At 44.8% G+C, this 20,010-nt stretch overlaps 1 protein-coding gene across 6 annotated transcripts in view; it reads left to right on the top strand.

The window, feature by feature from the left end:
• The window catches only part of CDH17 (cadherin 17), an 84,066-nt gene that overhangs the window by 7,432 nt on the left and 56,624 nt on the right, over nt 1-20,010 (top strand). For 2 of the 6 annotated variants that reach the window (XM_042254473.1, XM_042254476.1), the window contains exons 2-4: nt 7,989-8,041; nt 11,298-11,368; nt 16,952-17,050. In XM_042254473.1, coding sequence (XP_042110407.1) covers nt 11,318-11,368; nt 16,952-17,050 — 150 coding nt within the window. In that variant the 5' untranslated portion in view covers nt 7,989-8,041; nt 11,298-11,317. Of the gene's footprint in view, nt 1-770; nt 850-7,988; nt 8,042-11,297; nt 11,369-16,951; nt 17,051-20,010 lie in introns of those variants that run through there. The other 4 variants (XM_042254472.1, XM_042254474.1, XM_042254475.1 and 1 more) reach the window with 3 other exon arrangements.

Genomic DNA, 20,010 nt, shown 5'->3' on the forward strand with positions numbered 1-20,010 from the left:
TTCATGCAGACTTTGAAGAGGACCCTTGGGCTTCAGAAGCGGGTGCTGTCAGATTGCACGCGGGGTTGACCGTCTGGATCATTTCCCCTGTCTCTTGTGCCTGGTTATCAGTGAACCGAGTCACTGCTCAGACATGACACCCTGTACTTGTCTGTGTTTAAGATGGAATCTATACAAATATCTGTCAATTATTCTTCTGTGCCAAGTGGTGGGAAAGAGGACTTCCTCTCTGGCTCACTGGGTAAAGAATCTACCTACGATGCAGGAGACACAGGAGATGCGAGTTCAACCCTTGAGTCAGGAAGGTCCCCTGGAGAAGGAAATGGCAACCCCCTCCAGTATTCTTGTCTGGGAAATCCCATGGACAGAGGAGCCTGAGGGGCTACAGTCCACGGAGTCGCCAAGAGTTGAACAGGACTGAGCGACTAAATGCACAAGGGTTGGGAGAGCAAATTATGGAGGAAACTAAAAGATGTCAGGGAACTCACACTCCACAGACAGCTGAATACACAGAAAGTTTTTCCATGCTAACTTCCTCTTGTCTTCTATTTTATTTAACCTACATTCTGAAATTCAGAAACTTGTTCTGAGATGTGTTAGATGTGAATGAACTGCTTTTGGTATAAACACATTTCTTTCCTGGGTTACGATTCCATTTATGACATCTGATGAAAATCAATAAAACCAGTCGATGGTTAATGTTTGACTGAAGGGGAAGGGAGAGGCTGGGGAAGCAGAGCCGTGCACTGGGTGTGGCCTCTGGGGAAGATACTCCAGTGCCAGCAAGGGTCCCAGCAGCTGAATGGAAGAAAATAACCTTTAACCACCATTTTTGTTACTTACAGAGAGGTAAGCTTTGGTATGTCTTAACTATGCTGATAATGTATTTCTTTAAGGAGAGCAAAATAGATGGCAAAGGGGCTTACTTAAGTTGATGGATAAAAGCATTCCTTGAGGGGTGCTGGGTAGCATTTGCTGGGAGGGAAAGTTTATTCCTAGTGTAATAAGTTATGCTTCTGGAGCATAATTTCTTTTGCAGGTTCTTTCGATTAGTCTATATCTTCTATAAATCCATTTCATGAAGTGGTTTGGGTTAAATCAAGCTTGGGAGTAGAATTAAAGGAAAGAATAATGCTTTGGATGTTTACATGTGGATTACACCCATTCTTTGCAATTAAAATATAAAAAAGTGCCCAGCCCTGAGAATCCCTGGGACTCTCATACTCTAGAAATCAGGGCCAGAATCTCATTTTCACAATGTGTCATTTCTCAGAGGTGGTCTTGAAAAACTGTGCATTTTATTTACTTCTCAGAGAGTGAAATTCAGTTTAGGATTCATAGGACTGCCTGGGACAGAGCAGAGAAAGGGAAATGCATAGGAGGGGAAAAAAGTCCTTTGTTAAAAGTAGTGGAATAGGAATTGAAAACAGAGAGACAGATGTGCCTTCCCAATTGGGAAAGCAAGGTTGGTGCGTGTATCGTCAGATTCTGGTCCTTCTTTCGGCCACATCGGTGGATGTATTATCAGCTAACGAGTGATTATTTTGAGATGTCAAGACATGTACAGCTTGTCAGTGTCTTCAAAGGTCCAGTCCCTGTCTCTGTCCCAGCTTTTCCTTCATTGTGAGTGACTTTGAAACAGATGCCCCCTGGGCTGGCAGACGCCAAGCAGCAGACGGGCAATGCATTCTCTAACATTTTCTCGTCTTTCTGTTTCTTCAAAAACTCAGATAGCAAGAGCAGAATAATTTGAAAGAAGAAGAAAGCATATGTTTCGATGACAGGGAAAATGGATGGCATTCAGCCCTCACCAGGAAATGAAATGAGTCTTGCTGAGTGAAGGTTTATCATGGACTATAGAGTATGTAGTTTATGAGTCTTCAGGGTTGGGCAGATGGGTTAGGCCAGTTTCATCATTTACCAGCCAAGGGACACGGAGCAGATTGCTTAAGCTCCCTGTACCTTAAATTTCTCACCTAAAGAATGGAGATGCCTGCCTCACCAAGAAGTTGTGAGAATAAGTTAAAAATTAGATCAGCACGTCAAGAACTCAGTACACTGTTTGGCACCCAATAGACGTTTTAATGAATGTTAATTAACTCTACTTTCCATGAGAAAAGATGTTGACTCTACTTTTCAAGTAGGTGATGCAGGTCAGACTGAGAAGTTGCTCTTTCGATCTCTAGGGAAAGAAACCAACAGAAATGTTGCAGTAATTGCATCTACCATTATGCAAGGGGGAAACTGATGCTTTGCCAAAGAAGTGGGGGTCCCAAAATATGAGATAACGAGAAAACACTTGAGTTTTGCTTCTTTTTTAATGAAGCATTTTAAAGCACATCTGATGTTTCGCATATATCTTTGGTGAGAAGGGAGTGTGGTATCCTTTGAGACTTGCTAAAATGTCCCCTGGGAAAAGTCATTGCTGTCGTTCACGATGAAGATTGCATTTCCAGTACCTCCTCCCTTCTTTTATAAAAGGCAAAATATACCCCGACAACAACTCAACTTCCTGTTCCTTTGTCAAAGGAACTCTCTGGAAAGGAGAGTGGGCTCCCCCTTTTCTTCCCTGTCAAGAGAGGTGACTCTGGTCAGGAGGAAAGCTGAGCACTGTTGTGCTCCTTTCTCTGAGGGCTGACAAGTGTCTTTATGGCTGTTAGTTTACACGGGTAGAGACATACAGGTTTATTTGTTGGCATAAAGTTGTATTCCTTCAGAAATCCCTGGTGTCGAATTTAGCAGGGGCTAGTTGTTCTGTGTTCTCCTCAGTGATTAAACAAGAAAAGAGGTACTGAAGTTTGTTAGGGGAATATCAATCTACCTATTTGTTACTTGTGAGAACAAACAAGAATGTTTATCTAGGTATAAGAAATGTTAAGTTAGCAAAAGCAGATACCCAATGGTTGAGGTTTAAACTCTTGTACACTCAAGATGAGCTTTTCACTTCTGCATGTGTAACAGACCAAGCTGTCCATGGTTATTGTGTTTGTGACACAAATAAAACCTAATTTGTCTTAATATTCTGTAAGACTGACATTGAATTCTCTCATCCATGATATTCTGAATCAATGATTTCTTACTGCATTTTAATTATTTTAAAGCATAGGACTTGTGTTTCTGAGTGAGAGGCAGAGAAATCGGAAGGGTAGACTTGTGCCCTTAAGGAATGTTAAACTCAGCATGAGCACGTCTTCCTCACGCAGAGGGTTGCATGCTCGGTCTCTGCGATCAGACTGATGCTCCTTCTTCAACCTCGCTGAGCTGTTCTGCCCTGTAGGATGACAACAGGTCCTGTCTTATGGGAACGTTGTGAAACTAAATGAAATAAGTCATCCAAAGTACATAACCTAGTAAATGTTCACTAAATGCTAGCTTTTTTTTTCTTTTTAAAGGTTTCAATTATAAAAAACCAACTCATGAGTGAGTTTTCATAGTGGTATATCACCCTTTAAGAAGATAGAATTAAATTTATTTCCCCCTTACTCTCTTGCCCATCCCAGTTGTCAATTAGGACTTAATTGCAGAATCAGAAAGTTAGCCTGCTACACCTGAGGAGGACTGCACATATTTGTTTTTAGAGCCCTTCCCTGAAGGTCACCTCATACGTGAGCTAGTATTGTAGCAAATCTTTTGTTTTGTTTTAAATCTCAGTGTTTAAACCATACGTGAAAGTTAAGATGTTAGTCACTCAGTCATGTCCGACTCTTCTACCCTATGGACTGCAGCCTGCCAGGCTCCTCTGTCCTTGGAATTCTCCAGGCGAGAATACTGGAGTGGGTTGCCATTCCCTTCTTCCTGACCCAGGGATCGAACCTGGGTCTCCTGCAATGCAGGCAGATTCTTTACTGTCTATCCACCAGGGAAGCCCTTAAATCATATGGGATGGGATCTAATTTAGATTTACCTCATATTGAATTTCTAAGGCCAGAATGTATTATCTTGACAAAGTATTCACCTCTGCACTTCTTAATACGCAAAGAAATGTATAAAGCATAAAGAAACTCTTTGCCAAAAATCATTAAGCTGCTCTTTTGAGAATATTGATTTCTACTCTCCTTTTGGTGGCTCAGTCAGTAAAGAATCAGCCTGCAATGCAGGAGACCGCCTGCAGCATAGCAGACCCAGGTTTGATCCCTGGGCTGGGGAGATCCCCTGGAGAAGGAAATGGCAACCCACTCCAGTCTTCTTGCCTGGAGAATTCCATGGACAGAGGAGCCTAGTGGGCTACAGTCCATGGGGTCACAAGAGTCAGACACCACTGAGCAACTACACAATGACAACAGTCCTCCTTTTAGGCTAGAAAAGACCCTTGTGATGTTGTTGTGCTAGACATGGAGGAAAGAAGTCCTATCTCTGCCTCAGGTTTCTGAGGTGGAAACCTAAACACCTTAGCGAACTCAACATCGTCGTCCTTACTGCCTATCTGCTCAAGTCGTCCAAGTACCATGGGGGTGGGTCGCCATCTGTGACCCCATGCGAGGGCCTCCCTTCCCTCTGACCTCCTCACCCCAGCTGCCCCTTCCCTAGCTCACTCTGAGGGGCGTGCTGGGTGGAAGTAAATATGAACATACTTCCTGAAACAGTCCTTAGAACGCATTATTACTTTCTTTAATAATTAGGTTTAAAATTTGTATTTAAGTCAATCAGAGAAATTCAACATATTTTAAGAGGAGCCCTCTACCCTCTTATAAGACTGTATAACCAATTATTCACCTACTGATTAAGTAAGAAATCACCCTCAATTTTGCATACGTGTGAATCCAGATTTTCGTATGCTGAAAGATGGGCATATTTCTACTGCAAAAGTCAGTGAGAGAACAAAGTGCCTGCCTTTATGTGTGCATTGGGGCGGGAGAGGGCAAACTACCCTTCCTCTTCCTTCTCTGAACCTTCCTTCCTCCTCTCTAATCAGCCTGAAGTGGACGGCAGCAGCCCAGATTTTATACCTTCCTGTTTGTTTCTAGCTTACTACTAGCTGCTTTAATTGGGTCCTTAATTTGCCAAGAATGCAAATTGATCGGATCCTCCTGTGATTTTTTCTAAACCTTAAATGATGTAATGAGTGCCTGAGATTTGTGAGGAAGAAGACCACAAAGATGGGCATGATTGATCTGAACATTACTTGATGAACAATGTGAGCAAGCTTTTAATAGGATTTTTATTCATATCTGGCCTTGCTGTCCAATTTATGCTGCTCTTAGCAATATACAACGCAGAGGTGAGTTAAATGGCACACAGAATATTTGGCTCTATTATTTGGTCCTGACGGTGTTATGAATTCTAGTCACAATTCTTTCCTTGGCCACATCACCTATGATATTGGAGAGCAAATTTTGCAGCCCTCTCCTGCTGTACCTTCACTGTTCTTTGGAAATGCATGGTTCAGCCTTAGAGTGTGGTGAATTACTTTAATTCAAAGCCCTTAACTTTTCTTTCTTTAAACAAAAAGGATGAGTACGGCTGACTTGATTTAAGGTTTGCCTATCACTTAGCTTTTTGTAAGAGGGGGAAAAAAAAAAAAATCAATGCTTGTGTATTGATTTACTTGCAAGTTTTGAGGCCTGGGACCTAGAAATTCCTCGTCCTCACTCAGATAAATGGGGATACGACAGGAGAGTCTAAAAATACCTCTTGGAGTCACTGGAGCCCAGCAGGAGATTCAATCAGTTTGGAGTGGAGCCCCTGGGATGCAGTGGCCACTGCCTATATCGTTACTGGATGAGGGCCCATCTGAGGCCACCTCTGTCCTAAGATGGCACTGCCTTTGTCAGTCAAAACTAGGGCCCCTTGAGGTATTAGTTTGGCAGGGATGCTATAATAAAGTACCACAGATACAGTGGCTCAAGCAACAGAAATCTATTGTCTCACAGCTCTAGAAGCTTGAAGTCCAAAATCAAGGCATCTGTGGGGCTGACTCCTGAGGACCATAACAGGTCTGCGGCCTCTCCCCTTGGCTTGTCTTTCCCTGTGGCCCTTCATATTGTCTTTCCTCTCTGTGTGTCTCTGTGGCCAAGTTCCCCCTTTTGATGAGGACACCAGTCATATTGGAGCAGGCCTACCCTGACAACTTCATTCTAACCGCATTACCTCTGTGAAGACTTGAGTCTCCAAGTCAGATCACATTCTGAGGTACTTGGGAGTCAGGACTCCAACATGAATTTTGAGGCAAGGGGCACTCTTCAACCCATCACACTTAGCTCGATTAAAAACTAAGAAACAAGGGGGGTGAAGTTCAGAGAGTGAACGAGGAGAGGGTACAATAGAGAAATAGTTGTGTGGTAGGAGCCAGATCTCCGAGGCTGATGGTCCTCTGAGAAGGCGGACGCGTGTTAGCGTCTGAAGAGGAAGTGCCGCCATGGAGTGAAAAGCAAAACTTTCTGAAATTTTAGCAAGATACTAACTGACTCAGTGACACTAGGCGTCTTATTCGTAAGGATGTTCGTGCTTTCAGAGAGACTAAGATATGAATGAGAGTATAGGTGTGAAGTTAGCCAGACAGTGTGATCTTGGACAACGTCTTATAACTTCTTTGATTTTTGATCTTTAAAATGATTTTATGTTTATTTTCGGCTGTGCTGGGTCTTGTTGCTGTGTGGGCTCTTCTCTAGTCGTGGTGCACGGGCTTGCCATTGTTGTGGAGCACAGACCAGACTCTAGGGCCTGGACCCGGGTCTAGAGCACAGACCCAGTGGTTGCGACATATGGGCTTAGTTGCTCCAAGACAGGGAGGTGGGATGCTCCTGGATCAGGGATCAAACCCACGTCTCCTGCATTGGCAGATGGGTTCTTTACCACTGATCCACCAGGGAAGCCCCCTTTTAAGAGATAAATTTTAACAGTGCCTGCTTCATAGGGTTCTTACGAAAAATCAATAATTATATAAAAGTCTCACCATATGCTGAGACAAAGGGCTTCCAGTAAATGCTAGCTGCCTTTGTGTCATTATCCTGGCTGGACACAGATGGAGGACATGGAGGGGTTTCAGTGTTTTCTGGGCTGTGGTGAATTAAACGAAGCCGTCAGCCCTAATCGTCAAGGCCAGCAGCCCTGATTCCGTGTTTGTAAATGGTCCATGGTTAAAGCAACTGGTGGTGGCTTTTCAAAACTCTCCCAGACCTCTGACCTCTGTTGCTAAGGATGTACTTGGCCTCTCAGATAGCTGCATTGAAACTGTGTGAATTTAGTCTTTGTGCCTGAGGGAAACTCTGACAGATAGCAAAAATTCCTAGCAGATGGCTGGATCAACTGTTTCAGATAGTTCAGATGAAATGTCACTGAATTATCTGGAAATCTACTCCAATCCTTTGCCAAGTAGTGTTGGTGAAGTAGTCTATCAAGTGTGTATGGCTTGGTGGTTTTAGGCAATTTCAGTTACAAACCATGGTTTCCCTCCAGCCAGGATGTAATATATATTAGTGAAATTACGTCTGTGTAAAGAGGAAAGATAGGCGAGACTTGTTTGTGAGGACGGAGTCCTCCTCTGGCATAATCCTAGCAGTGGGGTACTTTGCCTTGGATCATTCAGACAAAGGCTTTGCTTGGCCGCTTCATTCGGCCATGAGGGTGTTGCTGTGAAGGCTGCGTCTCGAGTATCCTTGTGACCAGGGCCATCTAAAGCTGGGAATTGTGACAGCAGCTGTCTTGTAGGACAACATTTAAAGTTCTGACTAATAAACTTGGGTGGCAGAAGAAAATTTTATTTGACAAAAAATATTAACTGTTCAAAATATTCACTTATTGAGGTCCCCAAAGTAGGTACTATTATCCTCGCTTTACCGATGAGAGTCAGTGGAGGAGCCAGGATCCAAACCAGCCAATCTAACAATTGCATCGTGTGACTGATTCATCCACAAAGAAATCATGAGACCCTAGGCATGGGAACGGAAAGCAATTACTTCTGTTTCCCACTGGAAACCTTTCTGTGAGGGGTGAAACCAAAAGTAAATGACAAAATAAAGGATGAGTTTAATGCTTTGTTTACTTTTTAGGTTTCATTAAGCACCTCAAACGGTGGCCTGTTTGAGCATCTAGCTAAAATAAGGTATTTATTTTAATTTGCTTTTCTGCCATTCAACTTACGTGTCTTTGGAAGATTGGAAGTGTTAAAAAATCATTTCAAGTGGAGATGGTATATATCAATCAATTCTTAACCTATTTACTGAGAAGAAATTTGTTTGTGTATTTAAAAGAGAAATAATCCTTTTCATCAACAATAAAAATGTATTACTGTGGATCAAAATAAATCTTTAGATCTCAGTTTCCTTCAATGTTTTCTGTTTATTCTGAAAGCTCTTACTAATTGGAGAAATTCATAGAATACCAATGTTAGACAATCACAAATGTTTCAGAATTTAATAAACATCTGTTGAGGGTATAATATATGCAAGTCATAGTACGAAGAGCTGGGAGAGGTTAAAAATATATAATTTTAAAATAAGGCTTCTGCTTTGAAGGATTTTGTTTTCTAGTAGAGGCAGCAACACAGACATGTAAATAAGTGATAAAAAATAAAATGCAGGCAGGAGGGGCTTTGAGAGAGCTTCTGTCTGGAAATCAGAGAGATTGCATGAAGGATGTAATTTCTAGCTCCATGAAGCAGATGCTACACCCCTTACTTTGTTTTCCCAGATTTTAGCCGAGTATCTGGCACATAATAGAACTGTTAAATTCAGTGATTTTAAAATAAATAAATTGGCCCTAGATGGCCAGGTATGTAAGGAAAAATGAGAACGCATAATCTCAATCCGGCTTGAATCAGCAAATATCAATTGTCGTTTACTCTGGGTGGGGCCCTTTGCTGGGTGGGAAGAACAGCCAGTGCCAAAGCGTGGAGACAGGGAAGCTGGGTTCAAAGTCCACGGAGTGCTCGGCGGCATTCCTGGGTGCAGTGGGTGTGGAAGATAAGGCGAGAAGAGCAACTGGGGACCAACATTTAAAAGACCTTGATGCTGAGGGTTTTGAGGAGGAAGATCCCCAAATGTCTATATTATGTTGTCTATATTTTTACTTCTCTTAAGCAAATATTGGTTGATAGCTGATCGTGTTCATTTTACTAACTTGAAAAAAATGACTAGTTAGATTTAACAATACCCATTTATTCATTTTAGATATATTGTAGTATGCTAGAACCTGGGCTTGTTATTTGTTTCTGTATGTTTCCAAACCACATAAGCAGTCTAAAGCAGTAGAAAAAATGTCTTGTTTGTGTTTGACAAGGAGCCAATTCTAAAATGATGTTTGGACACATAGACCAGACTAATTCTGTTGCAAAAGCTCATTTCTAAACATTCACAGAATTTACAGATCTAACTGTCCTGAAGGGTTTTCGTCCTAGCTCTTTCTTAGAATAGCTGTAGCCTTGGGACAATTGGCCTCATTTACACAGCGTGCGCAACCAATATGCACATCTCTATACCTGCCTCTCTTCTGCTATCACACAGTGCAGGGTAGAGCTGGGAGAGGAAAAGTTCTTTGAACTTTGGCCTCTGACAGATCTGGTTGGCAACAGGGCAGTATCACTTCCTAGCTGTGTCTTTAGGTGAATGGCTTAACTCTGAACTTCAGTTTCCTCACGTATAAAATAAGAGTAATATTTCCTAATTCGTTATGGCTGTGAGAAACTCATAACAGTGTTCGCTCACTATTGAGGAATTGCTATGTATTTTCCATTCGAGTAAACTGAGGCACAGAGAGAGATTAAGTAGTACCCACGTGGCCACACAGCTAAGGAGAGGCTGCGCTGGGTTTCCGGTCCAGACTCGCTGACTCAGAGTACACCTTCTGGGCCTCTGCCATTCTGTCCGTAAAGGTCCACTGATCTACCCTATGTGCTGTGCTGTGTGCTTAGTCACTCACTCGTGTCCAACTCTTTGCGACCCCATGGACTGTAGCCCACCAGGGTCCTCTGTCCATGGGATTCTCCAGGCAAGAGTACTGGGGTGGGTAGCCACCCTTCTCCAGGGGATCTTGCCAACTCAGGGATCGAACCCAGGCCTCCCACACGGCAGGCAGATTCTTTTTTTTAGCATCTGAGCCACCAGGGATGATCCTTAATAAACACTAATTTCTATCTTTATTTCCCAGGACATTTGTGAAGCTAAATTGTTGTAGTACTTTGGTTATTCTTAAAGTTCAAATAGAAAAGGTGTCCAAAGGTAAGGAATTAAAAATTTTCAGGGTTTAAATTTTTGGATAGTTTGAATTTTATAATCATTTTCCCATGCCGATTGTATCAGCGACGTAAGTTCAATGTAGAAAAACTTTAAAAAAATAAAAAAAAAAGAAGCAAAATAAGACCATCTTCAATTCCTTGAGGCAATAAAATAATTGGAATTTCAGTGAAGTGAATGCATTCTTCATTTCCTTGTTTTTTTGTTGTTTTGTTTTAGCAGTCCAATATTATGATAGGCAACAGTCCTGCTTCACAGACCATGTGGAAAATTTGTCTCAGATCTTAAAATCAGTTAGTCATGAAAAAATAAGAATAGGAAAAAAAATCAGTCATGATGTATCTTAGGGTGAAAGGTATACTTTTTGTGAAATGTGAAGGCACAGGGAAAGAGGAAAAATAATACTGAGTAGGAGGGAAGAGGGGCGGAGTGTGGATTCTCACTGGGTTGCTTTGGGAGTTATAAATACATTTTTTCCTTTGGTATATTGTACAGTTAACAGCAAGGTTTAGAAGAACAAAGAGGCGGCTGGTGAGGTAGTTGAATGAAGGATTGGGAACATGCTTGGGTTCTTCCTCCTTGAAGACTCTCATATATTTGCAGCTGTGAATCAGAACCACTAAAATTTTAGTGTCTCGTTATTTTGGCATTTGCCCATCTCCTCCATCCATATAATGAGGGTCTTCATTGTGGCACATGGGGGCTTCTCTAGTTGTAGAGCAGAGGCTCACTAGTTGCGGCTTCTCTGTTTGCCCCCGGGCATGTGGGCTCTTAGTTCCCCGTCTAGGGATTGAATCCTCGTCCCCGGCACTGGAAGGCAGATTCTTAACCACTGGACCACCAGGAAAGTCCCCACTTAAGACTCTTTAAGTGAAGAAGAGTGATAAAGTGAAGCGGCAAAAACGGAGTGAGCACAAGCTTGTTTCGGGATATTGACTTGTGGTTGCTGTGGATGAGGTATCAGGGGGCTTGGGGAAGTCCAGGCTGATCCGCAGAGGAGAGGTTGGCCTTCAAGGATGCCATCCTACGAGGTTTATAACTGAATATCGTCCAGTGATCCTTTGTGCTTGGATAAACATGATTTTAACAGGAGGGGAACTAATCAACTTATCTCCGGTTTATTCACAGGAGTTTGAATAAGGAAAATTATGACAACGCAAGCCCAGCTACACTGCTTGTGCCTCCTTACACTCTACTTGGTAAGAGAAGAGAAATGTTCTGTCTTTATTTAGTGGAATATTTCTAGCCCATACTGGGGAAGCAACAGCTATCATCACTTAAAAAAAAGTCTATCAAATTAACTTATTGTGAACAAAGCACACAGCTTACCCTAATGGGCCATTTTTGATGAAATGGCTGTAAGTTATACGTCTAACTTTCAACCAGGGAGATGCTTTCTCCTCAGCTCTTATAAGCCAATGCCCCTTCATGGGCAAGTTTTAAACAATTCATCTACTCAGTTTTAATCCTTTACATCCAGCTCAGGGAATCTGGAAAGAAAAGTATACTGATACATGTGTTAGTCTCTGTCCGTTAGTCTTGACTTTATTTATTTTTTCTTTAACCATGGTTAAATTACCACTGAAATTAAGAAAAGCATTTTCTCCATTTTTGACTCTGCTCTGCTCTGTACTTTTGTTCCCATATATGGCTTGGACTTTTTTTGGTCAAATTTGCCCTTAGTCACTTGTTGAGCTAACTCTATCGACTCAGGCTTCTAGAAGTTGGAGCTGAATGGAACGTGGGGAGACCAGCCCAGGCCTCAGGTAGATAGAGGAATGCTGTCTTGCCTTTTGTCGTGAGGTTCATAAGGGTCATACACATGCCAGATTTGCTGTGTTATGAAGCAAAATTATGGGGAAGCACTTGCTTTCTCCTTAGAAGGAAGCTACTAGATCCTCTTACCTCTAATCTTGGTTCCTTTCTTTGAAAACCCAAACATAACATCGAATTTCAAGTTCCAGAGAGCCCCTGAGAGTCTACACAGTTCAAAATATTTAGAGTGACATACAGCTGTACTTGTAAACTTAACAGAGTGTTCCTCTTGAGGGGAAAAGCTGTAGTCTGAACCTTACAAGCACTGTGCATTCTCACAGCCTGGGGCTTGAAGCTTGTCCCTAGGACTGCCCAGAAGCACCACTTGGCTTCGCTCCTGTTGCTACCTTTTCATATGTGCTTTGCTATCTATATTATGGCAGAACGGTGAAATCAGTGCCTGGTTCAAACTTGGCACTGCTGTTGACTGGTGATAGGAACTTGGGTGAGTTACTATGCTCTGAACCTCAGTTTTCTGTCCTGTGAAATGGGTCTAACAAGAGGACTTGCCTTATGTGGCAACTAAATGAGATCATACAAAGCCCTTGGATCAGTGATTGGCACAGTCTAAGGACTTGATAAATATTAGCTATAATTATTACTATTGCTATTATTAAGTCACTTCAGTCGTGTCCGACTCTGTGTGACCCCATAGACGGCAGCCCACCAGGCTCCCCCATCCCTGGGATTCTCCAGGCAAGAACACTGGAGTGGGTTGCCATTTCCTTCTCCAATGCATGAAAGTGAAAAGTGAAAGTGAAGTGGCTCAGTCATGTCCGACTTAGCGACCCCATGGATTGCAGCCTTCCAGGCTCCTCCATCCATGGGATTTTCCAGGCAAGAGTACTGGAGTGGGTTGTACATTTTAAATATTCCGTGATTACACTCATATGGACCCTGACCTCCATGAGAAAGTCTGTGTTTTAGTCATCTTTGCAGCCTCAGCACATAGCACAGTGCCAGGAACAAGGTAAAAATTAAATACATAATTATGGATTTATATTAAGAAACAACAATGAGCTCTAAGAAAGAGAGAGAAGATTCTACCAGGATAGTTTAACATTAGCAGGCTCAACAGCTTCTGATCTGAGATGGGGATATGCACTTTTCTTCCTAGACAGAGGGTGAAAAGCAGTTTTCCTTTTCCTTCCTCTCACTGTAGTGTGGTTTCCACCTGGAGTAAGAAATATGGCCCAAACTACTGCTGGCAGCAAGAGCGTTGCCCGGGAGACAGCCACGTGCACAGCTGTCTCTGGGTGAAGGAGGAAGGCTGCAACCTGTGGCTGGGGTCTCAGGGGCGTTGGGAGGAGCCATGTTTCTTCTGCCCCCCTCACCCCTATGCCCAGACCCTCTCCTGTGAAGACGGCAAGTTCACTTGGTGCTTCTTTCTTTCAGCATCAGGCTTTTATTTTGCAGAGGTTATTTACCATTTATTCCATTCTATAGTGGCTCTCCCGTCTTCTTCTGAGAACTGGTTCTCTTAGGGGATTAGAAACACTGTGTGAACACATTGGAAGGGCACTGAAGAGAGGATCTGGGGAAGTGCTGAGTAGGGATGCAAGGCAATCAGGGAGAAGCCAACTGTTTCAGAACTGTGTCTGGGACTCTACTTCCTCCAGAAGGAAGAAGAGCTTGAAATACTTACTGTATAACCAACACAGAGAACTCTTGCTGTAAAGTGCAATGAAGGTGGCTACTAGGCAGGCAGATCTGACAATTGCAAGTGTCCTTTGCTGGCCTGGAAGGCAGTGGGGCAACTTGGTGGAGAGTTGGGGCTTGGTAGTCCAGCCCCATTGGTACTGTTCCACGGTAACACCAGCTATCTGTGTCTCTGCTAGGGGAATTCTCTTGAGAGACTTCCTTGATATTGATGAGGATCTTAAGAAATGACATGTGTGGAGGGTCACATTCCGTAGCAGGAGACATGAAAATATCAGTTCCTTCCGCTTCCTACCTTTCACCTCTTTATGCAAGATGGTGGGTTTTGTTCCTCCAACTCTTTCACAAGTTTTCACTGTAACATTCTTCCCAGTTCTGGCAGTATGGCCTGTTGACTCATGCATTTTGAAATCTTTATAGCTCAAATAGCCCTGATATGAGAACCCAACCCTACTTTGAACCTTGCCACTGAGACATCTCCTTGTTTCCTGATAGGTGAGCCAGCTTGTCCACCGAGGAAAAATGCAGGCTTATGGGTGAGGTGTGCCTGACTAACATAGTTTTCCTGTAGGGGCCGTCACCGGTGTGATCAGCTGAAAGACAGACTTCTTACTGATGTGAGCAGAAAGCTGATGAAATGAAATGAAATTCACTCAGTTGTGTCCGACTCTTTGTGACCCCAAGGACTATACAGTCCATGGAATTCTCCATTTCAATCCCACTCCCCATGGAATTCTCCAGGCCAGAATACTGGAGTGGGTAGCCTTTCTCTTCTCCAGGGGATCTTCCCAACCCAGGGATCGAACCCAGGTCTCCCATATTGCAGGCGGATTCTTTACCAGCTGAGCCACCAGACAGACTGCTTCCTGATGTGAGCAGAAAGCTGATGAAAGCAGTGTGCTCTTAAGCAGTAGCCCCTCAAAAAGCACTGCCCTAGCAGCGGCAGCATCCTGTATCCACCACGGTGCCCACTTCTTGTGCCCTGCCTTCCAGAGGGAGGAGGAGCTGGAGCTGGAGCTGGAGAAGATGTGGAAAGAAGTGGGAGGGAAGATGAGCCCTCAGAGGAAGACACACCTTGAAAGGAACTGATGAGCTAGGAGTCTGTATAGTTACTGTGTCAGTCAAGAAGTCCTTTGCTGCTGCTGCTGCTAAGTTGCTTCAGTCGTGTCTGACTCTGTGCGACCCCATAGACAGCAGCCCACCAGGCTCCCCTGTCCCTGGGATTCTCCAGGCAAGAACACTGGAGTGGGGTGCCATTGCCTTCTCCATAGAAGTCCTTTAGCTATGAGCAAATTTAGAGTTTCTCCAGTCAACAGGGATTTATTTTTTTGTTAGACAATAAGGATCCTATAGTGGGCAGTCCTGGGCAGGTTTAGCAGTTTTGTGATGTTATCAGAGACCTAGGCTTCTTTATCTTTGCTCCACCATTATTTGAGCTGGTTTATCCCTCATGGTTTCATGACAGCTGCCACAGCTACAGACAGGGCACCACTGCCTGAACAAGAACAAGGAAAGAGGAAGGGCCATGCCACCCACATCAGTCCATTTTCATCAGCTCAGTTCAGTCACTCAGTCGTGTCTGACCCTTTGTGACCCCTTGGATTGCAGCACGCCAGGCCTCCCTGTCCATCACCAACTCCCGGAGTTTACCCAAACCCATGTCCATTGAGTCAGTGATGCCATCCAACCATCTCATCCTCTGTTGTCCCCTTCTCATCAGAAGAACAAAAGCTTGACTAGAAACATCCCCCTACCCACACCCCGACCCAGCAGACTCCACCTTTTGTTTCAATAACCAGAATTGAGTCACTTGGCCATGATCTTCCCTGCAAAGGAATCTGGGAAAGAGATCATTTGTTTTTCCAAGGGACAGAGGTTGACGATGGCTGTGGGGGCAGCTAACCCGAGTCCACTGCTACTCTGAAGGGGAGGGAAGTTCCAAATTCCAAAACCTCTGTGTTCTTATTACCGCTTTTTTGTTGGACACCGAGATCAACTCAGTCAAGGTTTAATGAGCCATAGTACAAGATCTTTTTTCCCCATCATTTCATCCTAATTGTTTTGGGGTTATTTATCTCCAGTGTTTCTGCAGTAAGAGTATACTTGCTCCATATAAAGAAATGGAAAATAAATCTCTTCTCCCCAGTTTTTCTTTCTTTTTTTGGTTTTACCTGTCCAGTTCTCCAAACCATTAACTTCCCATATCATACTAATCTATCCCACCCCTGACTGCCACCACAGGAGGGAGAGCGGAAGGACCACTCAGGAGGGGCACTGGCACTGGGTGTCGTGCTAGATACCTCGTTCCAGGGGTGCCCACTGTGGTGGGTTTATAGCTGGTGGTCCCTTTCTGCATGCTGCTCTGCCTCTCAATTTCCTTCAGTGATCCTTGTTGGTGGGAGACAAAGGGATGGCAGGAACTACCTCTGAATGTGCCCTCTTATACACCCCCCTTGCTGCAGATTTCCTGCCAGGCTGTCTCAGCCACTTGTGAGTAGTGGGGCAGTGGCTTAGAGTGGCTAAGAGTGGTCTGGAATTGTAGGTTAGAATCCTGCTTCCTGTACTGTGAGCAAATGACTTAACCTTTCTGCATCTCAGTCTCATCGCCGGTGAAACAGAGCTAGTGATGATAAATGTAGGATTGTTAATGCGGTTGAATGTGCTTAGGACAAAGCTCAGCATCCACTAGCGTAGCGAATGTGAGCTCTTTTTGCTTTGTGCCAGGCAAGCATTGTATTAAACAGGCCCACGTATTTTTTTCCCCTTATGGATTCAATTGTCTTTGAGGTGCCTGAACTCTAGCATGCTGGGGAACCTGCCATGGATTTCCTTATAAGCTAACAAGAGTGGAATGGAGGGGTTTTAAGAAGCTGGTGTCAACCAGGTAGAATTGAATGGCATAGTGGCATTGTGGGACGACGATCAGCAGTTTTCCTTCAGCTAGAACCTAGTGTGTGTGCCATGTCAGCCGCTCATGGGTTCTACTCCGGTCAAGTGACTAACCCTTTGTGAGCCTGATTGAAAACACGGCAGTGTTAATTTTTTCCTCCAGGGTGATTGCTTCAATCACCTTGAATGAGAAAAGCAATGCTAGGCTGCTGACAAACCATCTTGATGTAGTGGAGCCTCAACAAATATTAGAACCCTTCCTGTCTATTTTGATTTGATTTCACTTTTTTGGGGGGCCATGTTAGAATCTTAGATTTCATATATCACTCCCGGAACCATAAGAAAGCCATCAAGTGGCCCATATACATTCATAGTACATGGTGTTGCTAATTTTCTGTTTTCCTTTCATCTTTTAACAGACAACTGGATATGGCCAAGAGGGAAAGTTTAGTGGGCCCCTAAAACCCATGGAATTTTCAATTTTTGAAGGCCAAGAACCGAGTCAACTCATATTCCAGGTAAGGGCTCCTCTTAGACCCTGTCATCTTGATTTTGCAGGCTCTCTCCATGGACTTTTACTCCTTTACTGGACACTCAGAAATAAAACAGAGGCCTAGGAGATCTCATTATGGATAATGATTTCAGAAGCCAAGGGATGAGCAGCCTCAGTAATACCAGGCGTCCTCATTTGGACTTCCTCAGCGGTATCTGGGGTATCTCCCATCTCTGAGGCGGGGACCTTAGGGCCTGTAGGCTGCACCCTTCCCCGGGGGTGGGTGGGGAACCAGTCTCGGAAGTGGGTGGTTATCTGAGTCTTGGTCTATTCCGTGAGCTGGCTGCTTGCAGCGTTTGAAGATGCCGATTCTCTGGTTTAGCGCTGGAATAGCCTGCCTTCCTGGAGAAGGAAATGGCAACCCACTCCAGTATTCTTGCCTGAAGAATCCCGTGGACGGAGGAGCTTGGTGGGCTACAGTCTATGGGGTTGCAAAGAGTCGGACACGACTAAGCAACTAACACACACACACACACACACACACACACACACACACACACACACACACAGAGACTGCCTTCTCCACCGAGCCATCTCTAGGCCGACGCAGGCGTTGCCCAAGACACACTGGGAGGCAGTCATCTTGTTCACTTAGTTCACTGAGAGAAGCCTCAGGTTGAGGGTGCACGGCAGGGGCTTGAGGGGCAAGAGACTTCAGCTTTAGGGGCACTGAAATAATCCTGGGAACATAATGGAGAGGGAGAAAAACATCCTACTGCATTGGTCAGAAACCCCTGGGGAAGCCTGCTTGGCCCTGGAGTGGCTGAAGAGGCTTTGATGGGCCTTAGAGGGTGACCGTGACCCCCTACCCCATGCACTGGGGGAGCAACAGGGGTTGCCAAACTACTGTCTGAGGTGGGTATGCCTTCTCTTAAGTGCCAGACATCTCTTCTGTTGGACAGTTCCCATCCGCAGAGGAGGGACCGAAAACTGCCTCATCCCAGCTTCTCTCATTTGGTACCAGATCAGTGCGAAGTGGCCCTATTATATGAGCTAGTAGGGGTGCACAGGTATCTCTGTGCCCCCACCGTGGGGTGTTACAGAGGCTTTGACCTCTCCAGTCGGGGGAATCAGGCCCTGAGGGAGGAACAAATGCTTTGCGAGCTTAGACAGAAGAGCATTCTAGCAAAGGCACAGCTGGGACACCTGCTCTGAGCTGGAAGAGGGCAGGGCCTGCCTGGGGTTCTGGCAGAAGGCCAGTGAGACTGGGAAGCCACGAGCCTGGAGAAGGAGGTAGGAGCAAAGGCTGCAGAGACAGGAAGGATCCTGACTTCTAAGGTTCTTAGATCCCCCCCGCTCCCCCAGAGGAGCGGGCCTGAATCACGTTTCCATTCAGGGCTGCCAAGTGGAGGGGGCTGGAAAACGGGAAAGGATGCCAGGAAACTGGTTGGGAGTCTCTGGTGAGGGCTCACTTAGGGGAAGATCTCTTTAACTAACTCTGTCTCCCTCGCCAGGGAGCATTTAGTTAGAGATTTCTCATTTACATTTGGAAAGTCCTTTTCATTTGTGTGTTTTATGCTTCATAAGTTGGTAAGAATGCTGCGGGCTGGGCACACATTCTTCTCCTTGTATGAACTGTGCAGAAAGTACCCACTGTTACTAGATGCTCTCCTGGGTCCTGGGGGTGCGGGATGAGACCAACAGCAATTCTGCCCCTGGAGAGCTCTTGGATAGCAGAAGGAGACAAATGCAAACAATGCAGTGAGGGTTCTGATTGGAGCCTGGTGGGCTGCAGAGGGGCCAAGTGCAGGCCGAGAAAGAGTGGTCGATTTTAAGAGTGGAGGGTAGTCTTTGAACAGAAAAAGTTTCACTGGACCCCTGAACTGGGTATTTAAAGTCGACCAGGCACTCCCAAACAGAAAGCAGGCCCTGAGGACTAGATGAAAAAAAAAAATATGGGGGCAGGCATTTAGCAAGAAAATGAAAGATGGCAGGTGGTTTAGGGTGGGAGAGGGTGTGAGGAGGGGTTGCTGAGGGCAGGGGTCGGCGTGGGGGTCCAGACTGGCTGTTTAACCTGTGCTAGGCGGCAGGGCCCACTGGGATGTTAAGAAAGGGGTGAAGGAGTTAGGCCGTGTTTGCCCAGACTTGCTCTGTGATCGCTTTGAGTGTATGATGAGGGGATGAGCCTGGAGGTGGGAAGGGTCTTGGGACACTGTTGGCCATAGAACCAGTGGGATGCAGGCCTGGTTTAAGCAAGTATAAACGGGAGTGGAGGGGAGGGGTTGGAGCAATGCCAGGGGGTCCCATGTGCTGGAATTGGTTACTGAGTGAGTGCAGGCCGTGAGAGAAGGTGTTGAGGGTAACTCTGGGGTCTCTGGATTGCTTGACTGGCTGGTTCATGGTGTCATTCAAAGAGAGAATGAGAGAAGGAAGGGAGGGAAAGTTTATGGGAAAGTAAGCTTTAGGCTTATTGAATTTAATCTGTGGGGTTAACGAGGTGGAGATGTTTGAGAGACAGTGGCCACATGAGTCTGGAGCTGTAGACTGGGGCTAATCCAGGCCTTGGGTTTGAAAGCCCGTCTGTAGTGAGTACCTCAACTACCCACAGGGGCCAGGTAGATGATGAACAGTACTATCTTGGGATCAGAAAGGCAATAGCAAAAAAAAACCAGATGTAGAAAAGCCCCCAACTGTGCGAATGTGAAATTAAAAGTCTTCTGACACTTGGTTTCAGCCTGTGGGACACGGAACAGTAGGGAGCAGGACTGACTGAGGGTGCCTCCCAGGGCAAAGGCTCAGTGCAATTCCAGATAATTTCTCAAATCAGAATTTGTGTATTACAGGATTTCATGATTTTTTCCACAGAAGTCAGGCATTTCTATATTCATGTAGAATTTCCTAGTTCAGTTCAGTTCAGTTCGGTCGCTCAGTCGTGTCCGACTCTTTGCGACCCCATGAATCGCAGCACGCCAGGCCTGGTAGAAT

Source organism: Ovis aries, chromosome 9 (assembly GCF_016772045.2).
Source record: "Ovis aries strain OAR_USU_Benz2616 breed Rambouillet chromosome 9, ARS-UI_Ramb_v3.0, whole genome shotgun sequence".
NCBI classification, from domain to species: domain Eukaryota; kingdom Metazoa; phylum Chordata; class Mammalia; order Artiodactyla; family Bovidae; genus Ovis; species Ovis aries.